The 15,864-nt window shown below is 46.5% G+C and overlaps 1 protein-coding gene across 16 annotated transcripts in view; it reads right to left on the bottom strand.

Annotated features, from left to right (window-relative positions):
- TBC1D1 (TBC1 domain family member 1) overlaps positions 1–15,864 on the bottom strand; it is a 228,057-nt gene that overhangs the window by 148,919 nt on the left and 63,274 nt on the right. For 6 of the 16 annotated variants that reach the window (XM_069593838.1, XM_069593840.1, XM_069593843.1 and 3 more), the window contains exon 1: positions 574–1,458. The exons of 6 other annotated variants lie outside the window; for them this stretch is intronic. In XM_069593838.1, coding sequence (XP_069449939.1) covers positions 574–603 — 30 coding nt within the window. In that variant the 5' untranslated portion in view covers positions 604–1,458. Of the gene's footprint in view, positions 1–157; positions 506–573; positions 1,459–15,864 lie in introns of those variants that run through there. 4 more of the 16 variants (XM_069593844.1, XM_069593846.1, XM_069593848.1 and 1 more) reach the window with 2 other exon arrangements.

The raw sequence follows: 15,864 nt of genomic DNA, 5'->3' as shown, positions 1-15,864 counted from the left end.
TAGGTTTAAAATTCAGACCCCCCCTCCCCCCCACCCCCCCCCCGCAAACCCGCCCTTGAAAACAGGGAGTTAAAAACAAAAGACAGACATCCTCTAAGAGCATTGAATTCAGCCTCCGGGCATCCTCTGTGCACGGTCCCAACAACCGAGCACAAACCTGTCTGTATCCGGGAGGCTGACATGCGAGGTCCCGCCGCCTGGACACGCCTCGCGGGGAATCCGGGGCGCGCTGGGGGCCGCAGAAGCCCACCCGCCCGGTATTGAACCTCACTCTCCCCACCTGTGAAATGGGCGTAAGGCCCCTGGCTCTTTCTCCCCACAGGGAAGAAAGTCTAATGAATGAGAACCACCTGGTGAGCTACCCGGATCGCGCTGGCCGCTCTCCGGACGCGGTCCCTGTGCAAGGGGCGCCCCTCGCCGCGGTCCGATCCCACCCCCACCACGCCGCAGACCCCCAGCGGCCCGGACGCCCAGCAGCCCGACGGTTACCAAGGTTCCCCGAGCCACGCCCGCCGGGACGCCAGCTCCCGGGCGGTCCGCTACCGTAACGGGCGCCGGCCCGACGCCGCCTACCTTGGCCACCCAGCTGAACAATGGTGACATCGCGGGCCGGGCGGCGGCTCGTCGCCCGCAGCTCCCGCTCACTCCCTCCGCCGGCCCGAGCGGCGGCGGGCAGCCAGGAGCGGGCTCGGGGCGCGGCGGGGCCGGGGCATGGCTCCCCCCGCGGTGGCGGCGGCGGTGGCGGCGGCGGACTCCTCCCCGCTCGTCACTGCCCGGAGAGGTCGCGCCCGCGGGGCTGCCCGGCCGAGGAAAGGGAAGTGGGTGGGGAGAGCGGGGGAGGGGAGCGGGGGGAGGGAGCGCGGCCGACCCCGCCCCCACCCCGCCCACCCCCACGCTCGCCTCGCGGCGGGAAGTTGGGACCCGCGGGGGTCGCCCCGCTCCGGGACGCCCCCGGCTGCGCGGGTATCGGGGGACGAGTCGTAAACCCTGAGGGCTTAGGGACGCGGCTTTCTAGGCCTTCGGGGTCCGTTTGGCCCAACTTCGAAAAAACTAGGAATTCCTCTCCCAGAGGTTTGATGAAAGCCCCAGAGCCGGAGCCGACACAAAACCCGCCCAACTTTCCAGGGGTTACCCCCACCCCCATGGCTTTGCTTCCTAAACGCTCCAGATTGCTGGTAACAAAAGGCCTAGTGTTTCCCTAACTCCTAATACCTTTATATAATCAAAGGTGGTTTTCTTGTAGTCAGAAAACTCAGCTGTTGAGACTAGAGAAGGGGCGGTGGAGAAAGAACCTTCAGTTACTGCCAGCCTGGAGATTTCAGCAACGTGAGAATTGTTGGTTTCACCAGTTTTCTTCTCTCCAAGGCAAGATGATAAGCCGTGTAGTCACTTTATTGCTACAAAGGTTAAGCTGAGTTTCAAACTCAGACACCCAAGAGTTGCACGTTAAAAAAAAAGAAAAAAGGCTAAAGGTCACATGAATAGTCAATGTGTAAATATCAATATATGTGTCATATGGAGCTACTCACTGAATGCCTCAGACCAAGTAGCCACCCTAGAACCAGAATTCTGATTCTTTCCTTTTGTTATATTAATTGTGCCCTGTCTTCATGGGGGGCTTCCCCGGGTGGCTCAGTTGTAAAGAATCTGCCTGCCAGTGCAGGAGACTGGGGTTCAATCCCTGGGTCAGGAAGATGGAGAAAGAAATGGCAACCCACTCCAATATTCTTGCCTGGGAAATCCTGTGGACAGAGGAGCCTGGCGGGCTACAGGCCCTGGGGTGGCAAAAGAATTGAATATAAGTAGAGACTAAACAACAATCTTCACAGGACATTTTTATGGCGTTTCCCAAATGCCTGTCATCTTGAGTTAGATGGGTTATATTCATTATCTATCGCTACATGACAAATTACCCCAAAACTTAGAAACTGAGAACAGCAGTTTCTGTGGGTTAAAAGTCCAGCAGCATCTTAGCTGGGCACCTCTGGCTCCAGGTCTGTAGCTGGGTCTGCAGGCATCTCAAGACTGAGCTGGAACTGAAGCATCCACTTACAAGTTCACACACAGTTGTTCCCAAGATTCAGTTCGTTGTAGGCTCTTGGGCTCAGGGTCTCAGTTTCTTGCTGCAGCATGTGGTTCTCCCCATAAAACTGCTCACAGAATGACAGCTTGTGCCCCGCAGGATCCAAGAAAGAGCAGGTGTCCAAGAAGGAAGTCAGTAGTTTTGTAAACCACAGAAGTGACATCCCAAAACTTCTGCAGCAGTCTTATCTACACTCAAGGCAAGGGTATGAGGGCATAAATACCAAGAAGACCACACGAGAGGAAAGAGTGTCTTTTTTTTCTTCTCCCAGGTGGGGTGCATGGGAACAAGATAAATGATAAAGTCATGGTGAATATCAAGAGTGACATCATTCTAACAAAGCCTACCTGGGTACTTGAAAAGAGCCTTCAGAGTATCTTTGTTGCTTAGTTGCTAAATCGTGTATGACTCTTTTGTGACCCCATGGACTGTAGCCCACCAGGCTCCTCTGTCTATGGGATTTTCCAGGCAAGAGTACTGGAGTGAGTTGCCATTGCCTTCACTGTTGAAACATCTTTAGTTCAGCCTAGTTGCTCAGTCGTGTCTGACTCTTTGCGACCCCACGAATCCCAGCATGCCAGGCCTCCCTGTCCATCACCAACTCCTGGAGTTTACTCAAACTCATGTTCATCGAGTGGGTGAGTTAGGGAAGTGCTATTCTTTCATTCATTTCAGCAGTAATGTTCCCTAGAGGTGGAAAGGGGCAGTGCATTTGCAACCATCTAACTAAATCTTTCCATGTTATCACATTACTTCCCCCAAGCAAGCACAAGAGATAGAGCCTGAGAGCTCCATTTAAGTGAGAGACTTTATGGTCCCTACAGCCTTGCTACTCAAAGTGTGGTCCATGGATCAGCTGCCTCAGCATCACCTGGCAATTTGTTAGAAATGCAGATTCTTAGACCCTGCCCTAATCCCATCCTACAGAGTCACAAGCTTCATTTTACCATGACTCCAAGAGGCTAGGATACACATAAAGTTTGAAACGCACTAGAATATGAGACACATTGGCCTTAAAATAATGTAACTGACAAACAGTTGAGAGACCAGCTAAAACTGTCCCTCATCCATATGATGGTATGAACTAGCTCAGCAGAGAGAGACCTAGTGAGCTAAGGGGAAGCAACATCATTTTGGTGGGAGTGGATGAAAAGCTGAGGACCTGCAGGACAAGCTGGATTGATGACAAATGTCGCCCTACATCGTCACTCCAATCCCCAGCCTGAGCTCTCTGAAAATGACGAGGACTGAGAAACAACTCAGGGGGAACCCTGAGTGTACTCAGAGGGGAACCCAAAATGTACTACGGAAACCTGAATTACCTCCAACTGACTGAGATAAACTTTCTGCTTCTTTGGCAGGAGGCGGGGAGGCAAAAATAGAGAAATTACCTTAAATTTAGAAAATTGCAATTCTTGCCAAAAAAAAAAAGACTAAATCCTGAATATGATAGAAAGAAACGAGTGTGGGCAGGTGAAATAGGGACACCTAGGCTTCACTGTTTAAACCTGAATCCAAATACACACACATCAGGGTGAAGTCTGCTGCAGTTCCTGGTTTGCACTATGGCACCCCACTCCAGTACTCTTGCCTGGAGAATCCCATGGACGGAGGAGCCTGGTAGGCTGCAGTCCATGGGGTCACTAAGAGTCGGACACGACTGAGCGACTTCACTTTCACTTTTCACACTCATGCATTGGAGAAGGAAATGGCAACCCACTCCAGTGTTCTTGCCTGGAGAATCCCAGTGACAGAGGAGCCTGGTGGGCTGCCGTCTATGGGGTCGCACAGAGTCGGACACGACTGAAGCGACTTAGCAGCAGCAACAGCAAACCTTACACTGGCCACCTGATGTGAAGAGCTGACTCATCTGAAAAGACCCGGATGCTGGAAGGGATTGGGGGCAGGAGGAAAAGGGGACGACAGAGGATGAGATGGCTGGATGGCGTCACCGACTCAATGGACATGGGTTTGGGTAAACGGGAGTTGGTGATGGACAGGGAGGCCTGGCGCGCTGCAATTCATGGGGCCGCAAAGAGTCGGACACGACTGAGCGAATGAACTGAACTGAACTGAAACCTTGTATGATTTTAGACTCAAGAGAGGTCTCCATCTGCTCCAGGTGTCCTGCTTGATCCAGGACTGGGCAGAATCACTCATTTCAGAGGAATCTAAGAACCTTTCTGGTGATTTGATAGTAACACGTGTGGCCGTAAGGCTAAATATCACATGTGTGTATGCACACTCAGTTGTGCCAACTGTTTGTGACCCCATGGACTGTAGCCCACCAGCCTCCTCTGTCCGTGGAACTTCCCTGGCAAGAACACTGGACTGAGTTGCCATTTCTTTCTCCAGAGGATCTTCCCAACCCAGGGATCAAACCCATATTTCTTGCATCTCCTGCAATGGCAGGAGAGTTCTTTACCAGCTAAGTTCTTCATTCCCTGCCAACATGTACTTTGCCAACAGAAACTCTGTTATAATCTGGAAGTTCATTAAGGGGAAACTGTTAACATCAGGCAAGCTAACAGATCTCACATTCAAAATGATTTTCCTTAAAATATTACGTTTCCTCCCATATGAAAAATGTATCCTCCTCTAAGAAATTGTATATTCCCCCAGGGAAGGACTGAACATAGAGGGGTCATGGATAATTTTAATAGCTCCCTGGTGATGCCCTTTCAGCCAGAATTGAGAATACTTACAGACACTTAGAGACAGAATAATCATTGCTCAAATATGCTGATGGTTCCCTAGAGTTACCTGTGCTGCCAAGGCGGTTGGGTGAGGAATGAGGGCAGATGATTTGGCTGTCTGTGGCAGGGTTGAATTCTCAAAGACCTTAAGGGGCAGGCAGGTCATATTAATGTGTGGAGAGGGCCAAGTGTGAGACAATAAGGAACAAATGAACTGTGGCAATGTGGAGAACAAGTACTCAATTATTAAAGCTCTCCACCCAGCCAAGCAAAATGTGTAACCAGAATGAATTCAGCAGGAGAGGTGTTATTGATGTTGACCTCTGGATTTACTTAAAACTTGGAGGAATAGTGTGTGTGTGTGTGTGTGTGTGTGTGATTCTGTTTATTAGCCAGGATTGAGAACCACTTCCATAATTCTCAATCCTGGATCCTTTGTTTAAAAAAATAAGTTCTGTGCTCTGCAGAGAGCAATAGGCTATCCAAATAAGACTGAAGAGATCTAAACAAATAGGATCTACAGAAAACCCAGGACCAGTTTCCAGGGAGGTTTAAAAGGAAGCTTATGGCTTCCCTGATGGCGCATTAAGGAATCTGCCAGCAATTAGGGAGACCTGGGTTTGATCCCCAGGTTGGGAAGATCCCCTGGAAAAGGGAATGGCTGTTCATTCCAAGATTCTTGCCTGGAGAATTCCATGGACAGAGGAGCCTGGCAGGCCACAGTCCATGGGGTCACAAAGAGTCAGACTCAACTGAGTGACGAACACTTTCACTTGAATGTCTCACCATCTCAGTTTTCCTGAGACATTAAAGGAGGGCTAAAAAGAGAAAACTCAGAAACTGGAAGAGTTGCTCATTGACTAAATTTGATCATAATTTCCTAAATAAGCCTGACACTGTGGCCCTTTTGCCATGTTCCTCCTTTGAAAAGGAGCAAGGGGCAAGGACAGCAAAACTCCCTGAGAGTCCAGGAGGAGATGCTGGCAGTCTCCTCTCCCACAACTGAAACGTGGAGGGAACAGAAGTCGGAAACTTGCAGGAGCATGACCTCACTCTGCAGCCTGTTCCTCCCCACCACAAGACCCCATTAAAAACAGAGTCATTGTCATACCAACTTGGGAGGAAACTCAACTTGGTTTCAAGAGAATGAGAACCACTTTGCACTTCGTAAGGAGGATGCTGACAGCAGTTACAATGTGTTTGGTTTGATTGTTTCTCCCACAACACCATGCTATTCTGGGACACCAGCTGAGTGTCCTACAATTCAACTCAATTCTGACATTATCTACTCCCACCCTGACTTCAGACACCAATTGCAAGTCCAGGTTGTCACCTGTGCTTCTGACCAACTGGTTTTAGATTGGAGGTTCCCACAACCCCCTCCTTGGGTTCAATTAATTTGCTGAGTGGTTCACAGAACTCAGGGAAACATCTGACTTACTAGAGCATCAATTTATATAAAAGGATGTAACTCAGGAACAGCCAAAGGAAAGAGAAACACAGGGCAAGTTATGGGGAAATGGGGTGAACCTTCCATGCTCTTTCTAGGCACACTACTCTTGTCAAATCTGTTACCTGTTAATCAACTTGGAAGTTCTTCAAATCCCATCCTTCTGAGGTTTTATGGAGGCTTCATACACAGGCATGACTGACCTCTTCATTGGCTTTTGGCCATTGTAATCATTCTCCCCCTCCTCTCTCTTCCATAGACTTCAGGGGGTGGGACCTTCTAATCACAAGGTTGGTTCCCCTAGCAACCAGCCTCCATCCCAAGGGGATCTAGGGACTTTCCAAAAGTCACCTCATTAACATTACAAAAGACACCTCTATCACTCTCTAAACAGGAAATTCCAAGGGTTTTAGTGGCTCTGTGTCTGGAAAGGTGGACAAAGACCAAAAGTAAATTGCTTATTATAAATCACAATTTCACAGCAACCGATCAAGAATTTATTCAGTTTGTGAATATTCATTAGCACCTATGGAGTAAATCAACACGTGTCCTAACAAGGAATAGCAAAAATAATCAACCCCAAAGCACGCCCTGAATTAGGCATAGGAAGTAGCAGGAGAGAGTGAACAACGCCAAGGGAAGGGCCCAAGTGAAGCTCCGTGGAGGTTCAAAGGAATGAAAAATAACTTCCGGCCGCAAAGGAAGAACCAGCGTCCTGACAGAAGACATCAGGACTTCTATGGATGATGGAGGAGTGGGTTTTCCACTGGCATGAAGGACTGATGTTCATCTCTGGAAATCAAGCCATCCCAGGACAGATAGGATAGAAGTCAAAGCTCACACTGCAGAAAGAGCATTTTAGGAAATGGCAGTTTGGAGGTGTGCAGTCATGCGTCTCTGGCATAGAAGTTTGTTTCCAGAAAAAATATTTTCAAAGGATACTAGCAAATCCAGAAATGTCATGAAAAAAGTGCCTCCATATGAATTGAAAACAAACGTCCATGAAAAAAGCTCGTACATGAATGTTTCCCAGTAGCATTATTGTAATGGCTAAAAAGTCGAAACAACCCAAATGTCCATCAACTGACAAATGGATAGTGTGCCCACACAACAGATTATGTGGCCATAAAAAGTGATAAAGTACCAATGCATGCTGCAACATAAATGGACCTTGAAAACATTATACCACATGAAAGAAACTAGACGCAAAGAACTATATATCGTATATGGTGGTGGTGGTGGTTTAATCGCACAGTAGTGTCCAGCTCTTTGCAATCCCATGGACTGGGGCCTGCCAGGCTCCTCTGTTCATGGGCTTTCTCAAGCAAGAGTACTGGAGTGGATTGCCATTCCTTTCTGCAGGGGATCTTCCCTACCCAGGTCTTCTGCATTGCTGGATTCTTGACTGACTGAGCGGCCGTGCTGAGACATATATTGTATGGTTCCCTTTATAAGAAATATCCAAATAGACAGAAAGTGGATTCGTGGTTTACAGGGATTGAGGGGAAAATGAGGAGTGATTGCTAATGAGTATGGATTTTTTTGTTTTTTTGAGGTGATGAAAATACTTTGAAATTAGACAGTGGTGATGGTTACACAATTTAGTGAGTATACTAAAGCCCCACATTCCATGGCCTGTGAATTACAGCTCAATTTTTAAAATCCCTCTAAGTGATGATGGTTTAATGACTTATATAAATGGTTTAGATAATTAATTTCCTGAGCTTGTATAATAATGGAACCTATACTTCAAAGGGCTAATTTCAGGATTAAATGAGATGCATATAAAGCACACAGCCTGAATCCTTGCACATAGTAGGTGCTCAGGAAATGTCAGCTGATGTTGTGGGGTGGGGGGGTGGAGGAGGAGGGAGAGACGAAGAGGGGAAAGAAGAAACTTCGGCAGTGGCAGCCATGACTTGTAGCTTAATGACGGTTATAAGTAGGTGTTAGTCTCTCAGCTGTATCTGATTCTTTTCAACCCCATAGACTGTAGCCCGCCAGGCTCCTCTGTCCACGGGATTCTACAGGCAAGAATACTGGAGTGGGTTGCCATTCCCTTCTCCAGGGGGATCTTCCCAACCCAGGGATCAAACCTGGGTCGCCTTCATTGCAGGCAGATTCTTTACCATCTGAGCCACCAGGCAAGCCAATGATGAGTATGTGTGATGGTTAATTTTCATGTGTCATTAAGAGCTGCCCAGACAGCTGGTTGACTTTAATTCTGGGTGTGTCTGTGGCATTCAAGTAAAGAAGGTCACCCTCACCAGTATTCGGTGGACATTTATCCCCTCCATTGAGGTGCTGAATAGAACAGAAAGGTAGAGGAAGGAGGAATGCACTCGCTCTCATTCTCTCTCCCTCTCTTTTCCTCTCCCCCGCCCCACCTCTCTCTCTCTCTCTCTCTCTCTCTCTCTCTCTCTCACTCTCTCTCTCTCTCTCTCTCTCTCTCTCTCTCTCTCTCTCTCGCTCTGCTTGAGCTGAAACCTCCATCTCCTCCTGCCCTCAGACCTCAGTGCTTCTGGTCCTCAGGCCTTCAGACTCAGACCAGGATGCACTTTCACCATCAGCCCTCCCAGCTCTCAGGCCTTCAGACTTGCACTGAAATACACCACTGGTTTTCCTGGTTCTCCAGCTTGCAGACAGCAGATCATGGGCTTCTCAGGCTCCATAACCACGTGAGCCAGTTCCTATAATAAATCTCCCCTTATATCTCTCTAATATATCCTACTGGTTCTGTTTCTCCAGAGAAGGCTAATACAGCGTGACTGCTATAAATACAGAAATAGAACAGAAGTGATGGGCTGGAGATCTCAAGTTCATGGCTGGGTTTATAGAGAAACAGTTGAGAGTAAAGAAGAGATTGATTGTGTGTTAGCCAAAACTAACTCTGGGACAGGTGGGCCCCCCCAACACATCTCAATATTTTCCTCTCCCTTTTTATGGGTTGCTATGTCTAGCAGTATGACTGCGCTCCACTTGTTACTTTCACTCTATCAGACATACCGTGAATCGTCTAAGTTTTGCTGGTAAATTTCCATCATTCTGGGCAGAGACTTGGTGTGCACAAGCATTACTAGCCTATCAAACGTTCAGAAAGTTCAGATACTCCTTCCTAAGAAATGGATTCTGCTCACTCACACAGCTCATCTAGCATTTCTCTTCCCCAAACATCCTGTGTGTCATTACCTATTGACAGCTCTTGCTTTCTCTCAAGCACAAACATGTACTCACATTTTAAATGATTCAACATAGAGGCTTTGGGTGGCAAGACTGAGTATCTTAAGACCAGCCTCAGAGCAAAGGATGCTCAATAAACTGGTGAATGAATGAAAGAAAGTACAGAGTGGAAGAATAAATCTTGTGAAGACATTTAGATTTAGACAATAAATTCAGGGGAAAGCCTGAAGAACACTCTACTTTGATAGAGCTGTGTCAATGTTTAAGGTCTCTAATGTTATGTTTTGATTTTGTGCATGAAGTTGTAGTTTATTGGCCAGAATAACAACAAACAAATTTAAAAGAACATTTTTAAATTTCTTAAGCTCCAGTCACCTTCACTACACTGCAAAATTAAAAGCTCGCTGAGAATTCCCTGGTGGTCCTGTGGTTAGGGCTTTCCTGGTGGCTTACACGGTAAATAATGTGCCTGAAATGCAGGAAAACAGGGTTTGATCCCTGGGTTGGGAAGATCCCCTAGAGAGGGAACTGGCAACGCACTCCAGTATTCTTGCCTGGGAAATCCCTTGGACAGAGGAACCTGGTGGGCTACAGTCCATGGGGTTATAAAGAGTTGAGCACAATTGAACAACTAACACTTTCTTTTTCTTTCCAGTGGGTAGGATGCTGTGCTTTCACTGCCAGAGGCTTGGGTTCACTGCAGTCCCTGGCCAGGGACTGCATACTATGCCAGAAGGTCAAAAAAGAAAAAGAAGCTGGCTGAAGCCCAGCTAGAAATTCTAAGTCTTGCAGTGTGAAAAGGGAGCCACTGAACTTGTAACTCTAGACCTGTATGGTGAACCAGACACTAACAAATCCCCCCAAGAATAAAGCTCACATCAGTGAGCTTTCTCAAGATGCCTTTTTTTCTCTCAGTACTCAGCAGTCTTATTAAGACAGAAACTTACTTTCTGACACAAAGTTCTCTCTTCAGTAGAAAGAGCAAAAATATGTCATAGTGACATTTCACAACTAGCTAAATTGATATATATTGCTATTTAAATATCGGTTCCCATCTCAATATTTTCCTTAATACATGCAGTAACTGTGTTCACTTTTTAGCTGGTAAAGTATTCCAAAAATAGAAACAGTGTTTTTCTATTTTTAGCTCAGTCTATAAAGTTTAACCAAATAATCTTCTTTCCAAAGTACTACACACACATGTTTCAAATTCATGGAAAAACCCAGTGGCTATGAGCTCATAAAAGAAAACAGTGAAAAGCTGGAGTCAAAAGATTTTTGATATCCTCACCCTGTGTTACAACTCAACATAGATGCTCAGCTTCCAACTCAGACATTTTAATTGTAATTTCTAGTAGGAACATGAAAAACACTACTTAGTACAGCACTAATTTCACTGAAAAATAACTTCTTTTTCTACACTAAAAGTTACGTTTCTCCTTAAAAAGTAGACTAAAACCCATCAATTCCTACTTCCTGGTCAAATATATTAGTGAACAAAAATCACACCCAGACTTCCTTTCCCCCTTTTCTCATACTAAATCATAATTTCCTTTTCCTCCCAAAAAGGCAGTTTAATCTATCCTTGATTAGAGTGACTTCCCACTTGTAAAATGATGTGTTTGTTCACTTTCATCCATTTAAATGTGTCACGTTTCGGTCAGGCAATCGAACTCCTTATTATTTGCCCAACTAAGCTGACAACTTATGCTCACACAAAAGCCTGCACACCAATGTTTACAGCAGCTTTATTTCATAATTACCAAAACTTGGAATAAACCAATACATGCTTTAGTAGGTGAACGAATAAATAAACTGTGGAACATATTGACAATGGAATATGATTCAGTGTTAAAAATAAATGAGTGATCAAGCCATGAAAAGACATGGAGGAACCTTAAATATACATTACTAACCGAAAGAAGTCAATCTGAAAAGGCTACATATTGTATGATTCCAACTATATGCGACATTCTAAGAAAAGCAAAACTGTAGAGGCAGTATAAAGATCAGTGGTTACCAGAGCGTGAGGATAGGAGAGAAAGGGTGAGTAACCAGGGCACAGATGATTTTTAGGCAGTGATAATACTTTGTATGATACTATAACAAAGAATGGCTCAGCAATAAAGAATCCACCTTCAATGGTTCAGTCTCTGGGTTGGGAAGATCTCCTGGAGAAGGAAATGGCAACCCACTCCCGTATTCTTGCCTGGGAAATCCCATGAACAGAGGGGCCTGGTGGGCTAGAGTCCCTGGGGTCGAAAAGAGTCAGACATGACTTAGCAACTAAACACAACACAACAATATAACGATGAGTACAAGTCATTATATATTTGACCAAACCCATAGAATGTACAACACTGAGAGTGAATCCTAATGTGAATTCTGGACGTCAGGGTACAGTGGTGTGTCAGTGAAGGTTTGGCAGTTGTTATAACTGTTTCACTCTGGTGAGGGATGCTGACAGTGGCGTGGGGTTCATGACTGTGTGGGGGCAGGGGCCATATGAGAAATACCACCTGCTCAATTTTGCTGTGAACCTAAAACCAAGAAAGAATCTGCTGGCAATGCAGGAGACCCAGGTTCAATCCCTGGGTTGGAAAGATCCCTTGGAGATGGAAATAGCTACCAGTATTCTTGCCTGGAGAATCCCATGGACAGAGGAGCCTGGCAGGCTACAGGCCATAGGGTCGCAAAGAGTTGGACATGACTGGGTGACTATCGCTTTGCCACTTTGCCACTACCACTATTCTTTAAAAACTTTTGAAAAAAATCAAGTTTTAAACATCACTGAAACTTTCTGTCAATGTTCTCAGTGTTTTGTGTGCATGCTTCCATATTTTGGAACAGAACTGCACACCTTGAAAGAGGTAAAATGCCTCTTCGTGTCAGATTCCTATGCCTGGTACAGAGGCACACACCTCCATGCAGTCATGCAAAAAAGAAGTCATATCTGTTTCCTCACCAGGGCTTGAGATTCTGACAAAGATTCCACCAAGCTATGTATGCCAATTTGGAGAAGGAAATGGCAACCCACTCCAGTGTTCTTGCCGGGAGAATCCCAGGGACGGGGGAGCCTGGTGGGCTGCCGTCTATGGGGTCGCACAGAGTCGGACACGACTGAAGCGACTTAGCAGCAGCAGCAGCATGTATGCCAATCCTGGCTCTGCTCAGCAGAGTTTTCAGGTGCACAGGACAAACATGCTTTCAGAAGCTAAGATCTACGTGCTGCATTCTTAGGTCCACACCCCTCCAAAAACTCTAAAGATAAAAGGTCTCTCTGGGCTCACTGCTTAGCAAAAGAATGCATAGGTTGTAAAGTAAACCAGCACCTGCATCCTGGTCTCTATACACAGTTGGAGAAGGTACATCACTTATATTGGCTTTGATAGGAGATGCAAAGGCTGAGATGATACAAGAAGAAGGAAGTGGCTTCTCTTTTCTATTTGTGTTGGAATCACCTTCCGTTTCTCAAATGCTTATCAGCGGAGAAGCCTAAAATATGGCTCTCCTCATCTGGAGTTTTTCAAACACAGTACAGGTTATGCTCTGGGGGAAGTGAAGATGGATTCAACCTTCAGATGAGGGTCAGGATTCATCTTAAATGGTCAGATTGAATTGCACGCAGCCCTTGGAGCCTTTCTCTCTGTGCAGGCAGTGTGGTTTTGGAGAAGCCCAACAGGAGGAACAGGGCGTTGGTGTCCAGGTGTGCACAGCTAGCTTCTACCTGCTCACGACTGGCTGTGTGACCTTAGGCAGCTCACACTGCATTTCTGGACCTGTTTGCACCTTGTAAATTTTTAAAATATAATTTTAGTATATGTGCTGCCAAAGTCAGCACTTTTTAAATATAATTTTAAATTTTATTTTATCTTTTATTCATGCCACTTGGCATGTGGGATGCTAGTTTCCTGACCAGGGACTGAACCCACACCCCTTGCCTTGGGAGCGTGAAGTCCCCACCTTGTAAATTTTTGGAGGTTGGGTTCTTTCTAAACTTCCCTCAGGAATGCAATGGAATATATTCTAATTTAAACGCCCGTGGTGGGTTTGTGACTGGCAGCCTTAGCTCAGGGTCAAGGTAGAACTGAAACACACCTGCTTCCCAATCTCAAGGTCATAATTGGAAATTGCCAACTTGGAATGTTTCCAAAACCTACAGTTAGTTTCTTACTTCAGGAGAGAAGATGACAAGAAAGAATGCGTGCGGCACGATGGCAGGGGTCACCTGCTTCCTGTCTGAGGTACCCTTCTCCGAGGTCAAGGGTCAGGAAGGAACAACACCCACTGAGCCCTTATTACATGCCAAGTGTTTTCATATATTCTCATGAATCCTCACAACTCCAGAGCCATGGGGGCTGGATCTCTCAGAGCCTGGGGGGTCAGACCTCTCCCTGCAGAACTATAGGGGCAGGACTTCTGCCCTGCTGTGTCCAGAAGGTGAGACCTCTGTCCCAGTGGGACTGAGGGCAGAGAATCAAGCCAAAGGGGATTATTCTAAAGCCTTAAGGCTTTAGATCCCATGGAGTTTGCCTGGTAGCTTGGACTTACTTGGGCCCTATCAACCCCTTTCTTCTCTCTGATTTCTCTCTTTCAGAATAGAGTTGTGTGTTCTATGCCTGTCCCACCACTGTTCTTTGAAAACACATAATTTTTTAATTTCACAGGTTCATGACTGGAGAGAAATTTGTCTCAGGATGAGTCATACCTCGAATCTCATCCATGTCTGATTTGGATGATATTCAGATGACACTTGGACTTCTGAGTTGACAGTGGGATGTAATAAATGAATTTATTACAAAAGACATGAATTTGGGGGGATCAGGGACAGAATGCTACAGAATGAATGTTTACATACTCCCTAGATTGCTATGTTAAAACCAAACTCTCCAGGGTCTCTGGGGGTGATTAGGTCGTGAAGGTGAAGCCTTCATGAATGGGATTAATGCCCTTATAAAAGAGACCCCAAAGTGATCTTTCTTCCCTTCCACCTCATGAGGTTACAGCAGAAAGACTGTCGTCTATGAACCAGGAAGCTGGCTCTTGCAAGACACCGTATCTTCAGCTAGGATGTCTCGGCCTCTAGACCTGTGAGAAACAAACTGCTGCTGTTTATAAGCAACTCAGTCTGTATTTTTGTTACAGCAGCTCAAATGGACTAAGACTAACAATAGTAATAGAACATGTGTATGGAGTGCCTACCGTCCACCAGCCACTGCTAACACCAGCAAACCTCTGACGTGCGTTCATTAAGGACCAGGCATCGTTCTAAGCATCTACAGTGCACGAGGCTGGGACCAGGATTACTCTGCTTCCAAAGGGAAACTGAACGGATAGAACCAGGATACAGGCTGAAGCACTATGCCAACCTAACCACTTTACTACCCTAATTATTATCTCAAAACTCTGACGCAGGCTGTTACTTATTGTTTTGCAAATAAGGAAGTAGAAGTCGCGCAAGGTAAAAATCAATCCTTCACCCAAGGTCTTACTTGGTTAGAGCTGAGGCTCTCTTTGCATTGTCAAGAAAGCAAATGGCCCTGAGTGTTATCAACACAGGACTCTGTGCTCTAAGATTTCAGGGATCTAGTCTGGCCAAGAAAGGTTCTGGGGAGAGTTACCAGCTTGCAGCCACCAACAGGCTCTGTCAAGGACAGAAGTTTTGGAGCCAGGGGCTGAGCCAGTGCCAGCTAGGCTAGGTGGAGGTGGCCTTGAAATGGCAGCAAATTTTAATGAATCAACAAATGAATGAGAGAGGAAGGGAGGGGAAAGAGGCTAGTTCTCTTTGAGTCTGAGGGAGAAGGGCCGTTTCCAAAGATTCAGTGGGGCCAGGGTTTAATAAGAAGGAAGAGAGGCTGCAGTGGGCTGCCCCACAAGGCCATCTGATCTGAACCCAGGGCAAACCGGGGACTGGGCGGCTGCATGTCGGGGAGGCTAGAGCAGCGGTCCTTCCCATGAAAAGCTGGCCTGACTGATGGGCTGGGGAACCCCACCTCCCAGTGCCCAGGAAATTCAGCTGGATGCAGTGTGGCCCCTGCACAGCTTAATGAGAACCTGATTCTTGGATTGGGTATATCAGTGGGTCCAGAAAAAGGTTTCCTTACATGAAAAACATCACCCTGCCCATCCCCTCCATGGGCCCACAGCTGGCCAAATCCGAGAAAGCAGCACAGAACCCCTCGACGTCAACAAATTCTGCTTTATAGTTTCAGTCCAACAAACAGTGATTTCAGGCATCTGACTATGGCCCTCCATGTGCACAGCAAGGGAACTTAAGCCACTGAAATATCCATGAATTCACACAGTCACTTGATAAATACTACAGCGCACATTCACACAACCGTCCCTAGGGATGCCACAGTAAAGACGCTGCCTGTGCCCAGAGGAATGTCATAGGGTCCAGTAGGCCCACAGAAGCAGCAAACAGGACACGGCATGACCAAGTGAGAAGTGCT

This window comes from Ovis canadensis, chromosome 6, assembly GCF_042477335.2.
Source record: "Ovis canadensis isolate MfBH-ARS-UI-01 breed Bighorn chromosome 6, ARS-UI_OviCan_v2, whole genome shotgun sequence".
Lineage (NCBI taxonomy): Eukaryota > Metazoa > Chordata > Mammalia > Artiodactyla > Bovidae > Ovis > Ovis canadensis.
The sequence above is the reverse complement of the archived record's forward strand: the minus strand, read 5'-3'. Positions and strand labels throughout refer to the sequence as shown.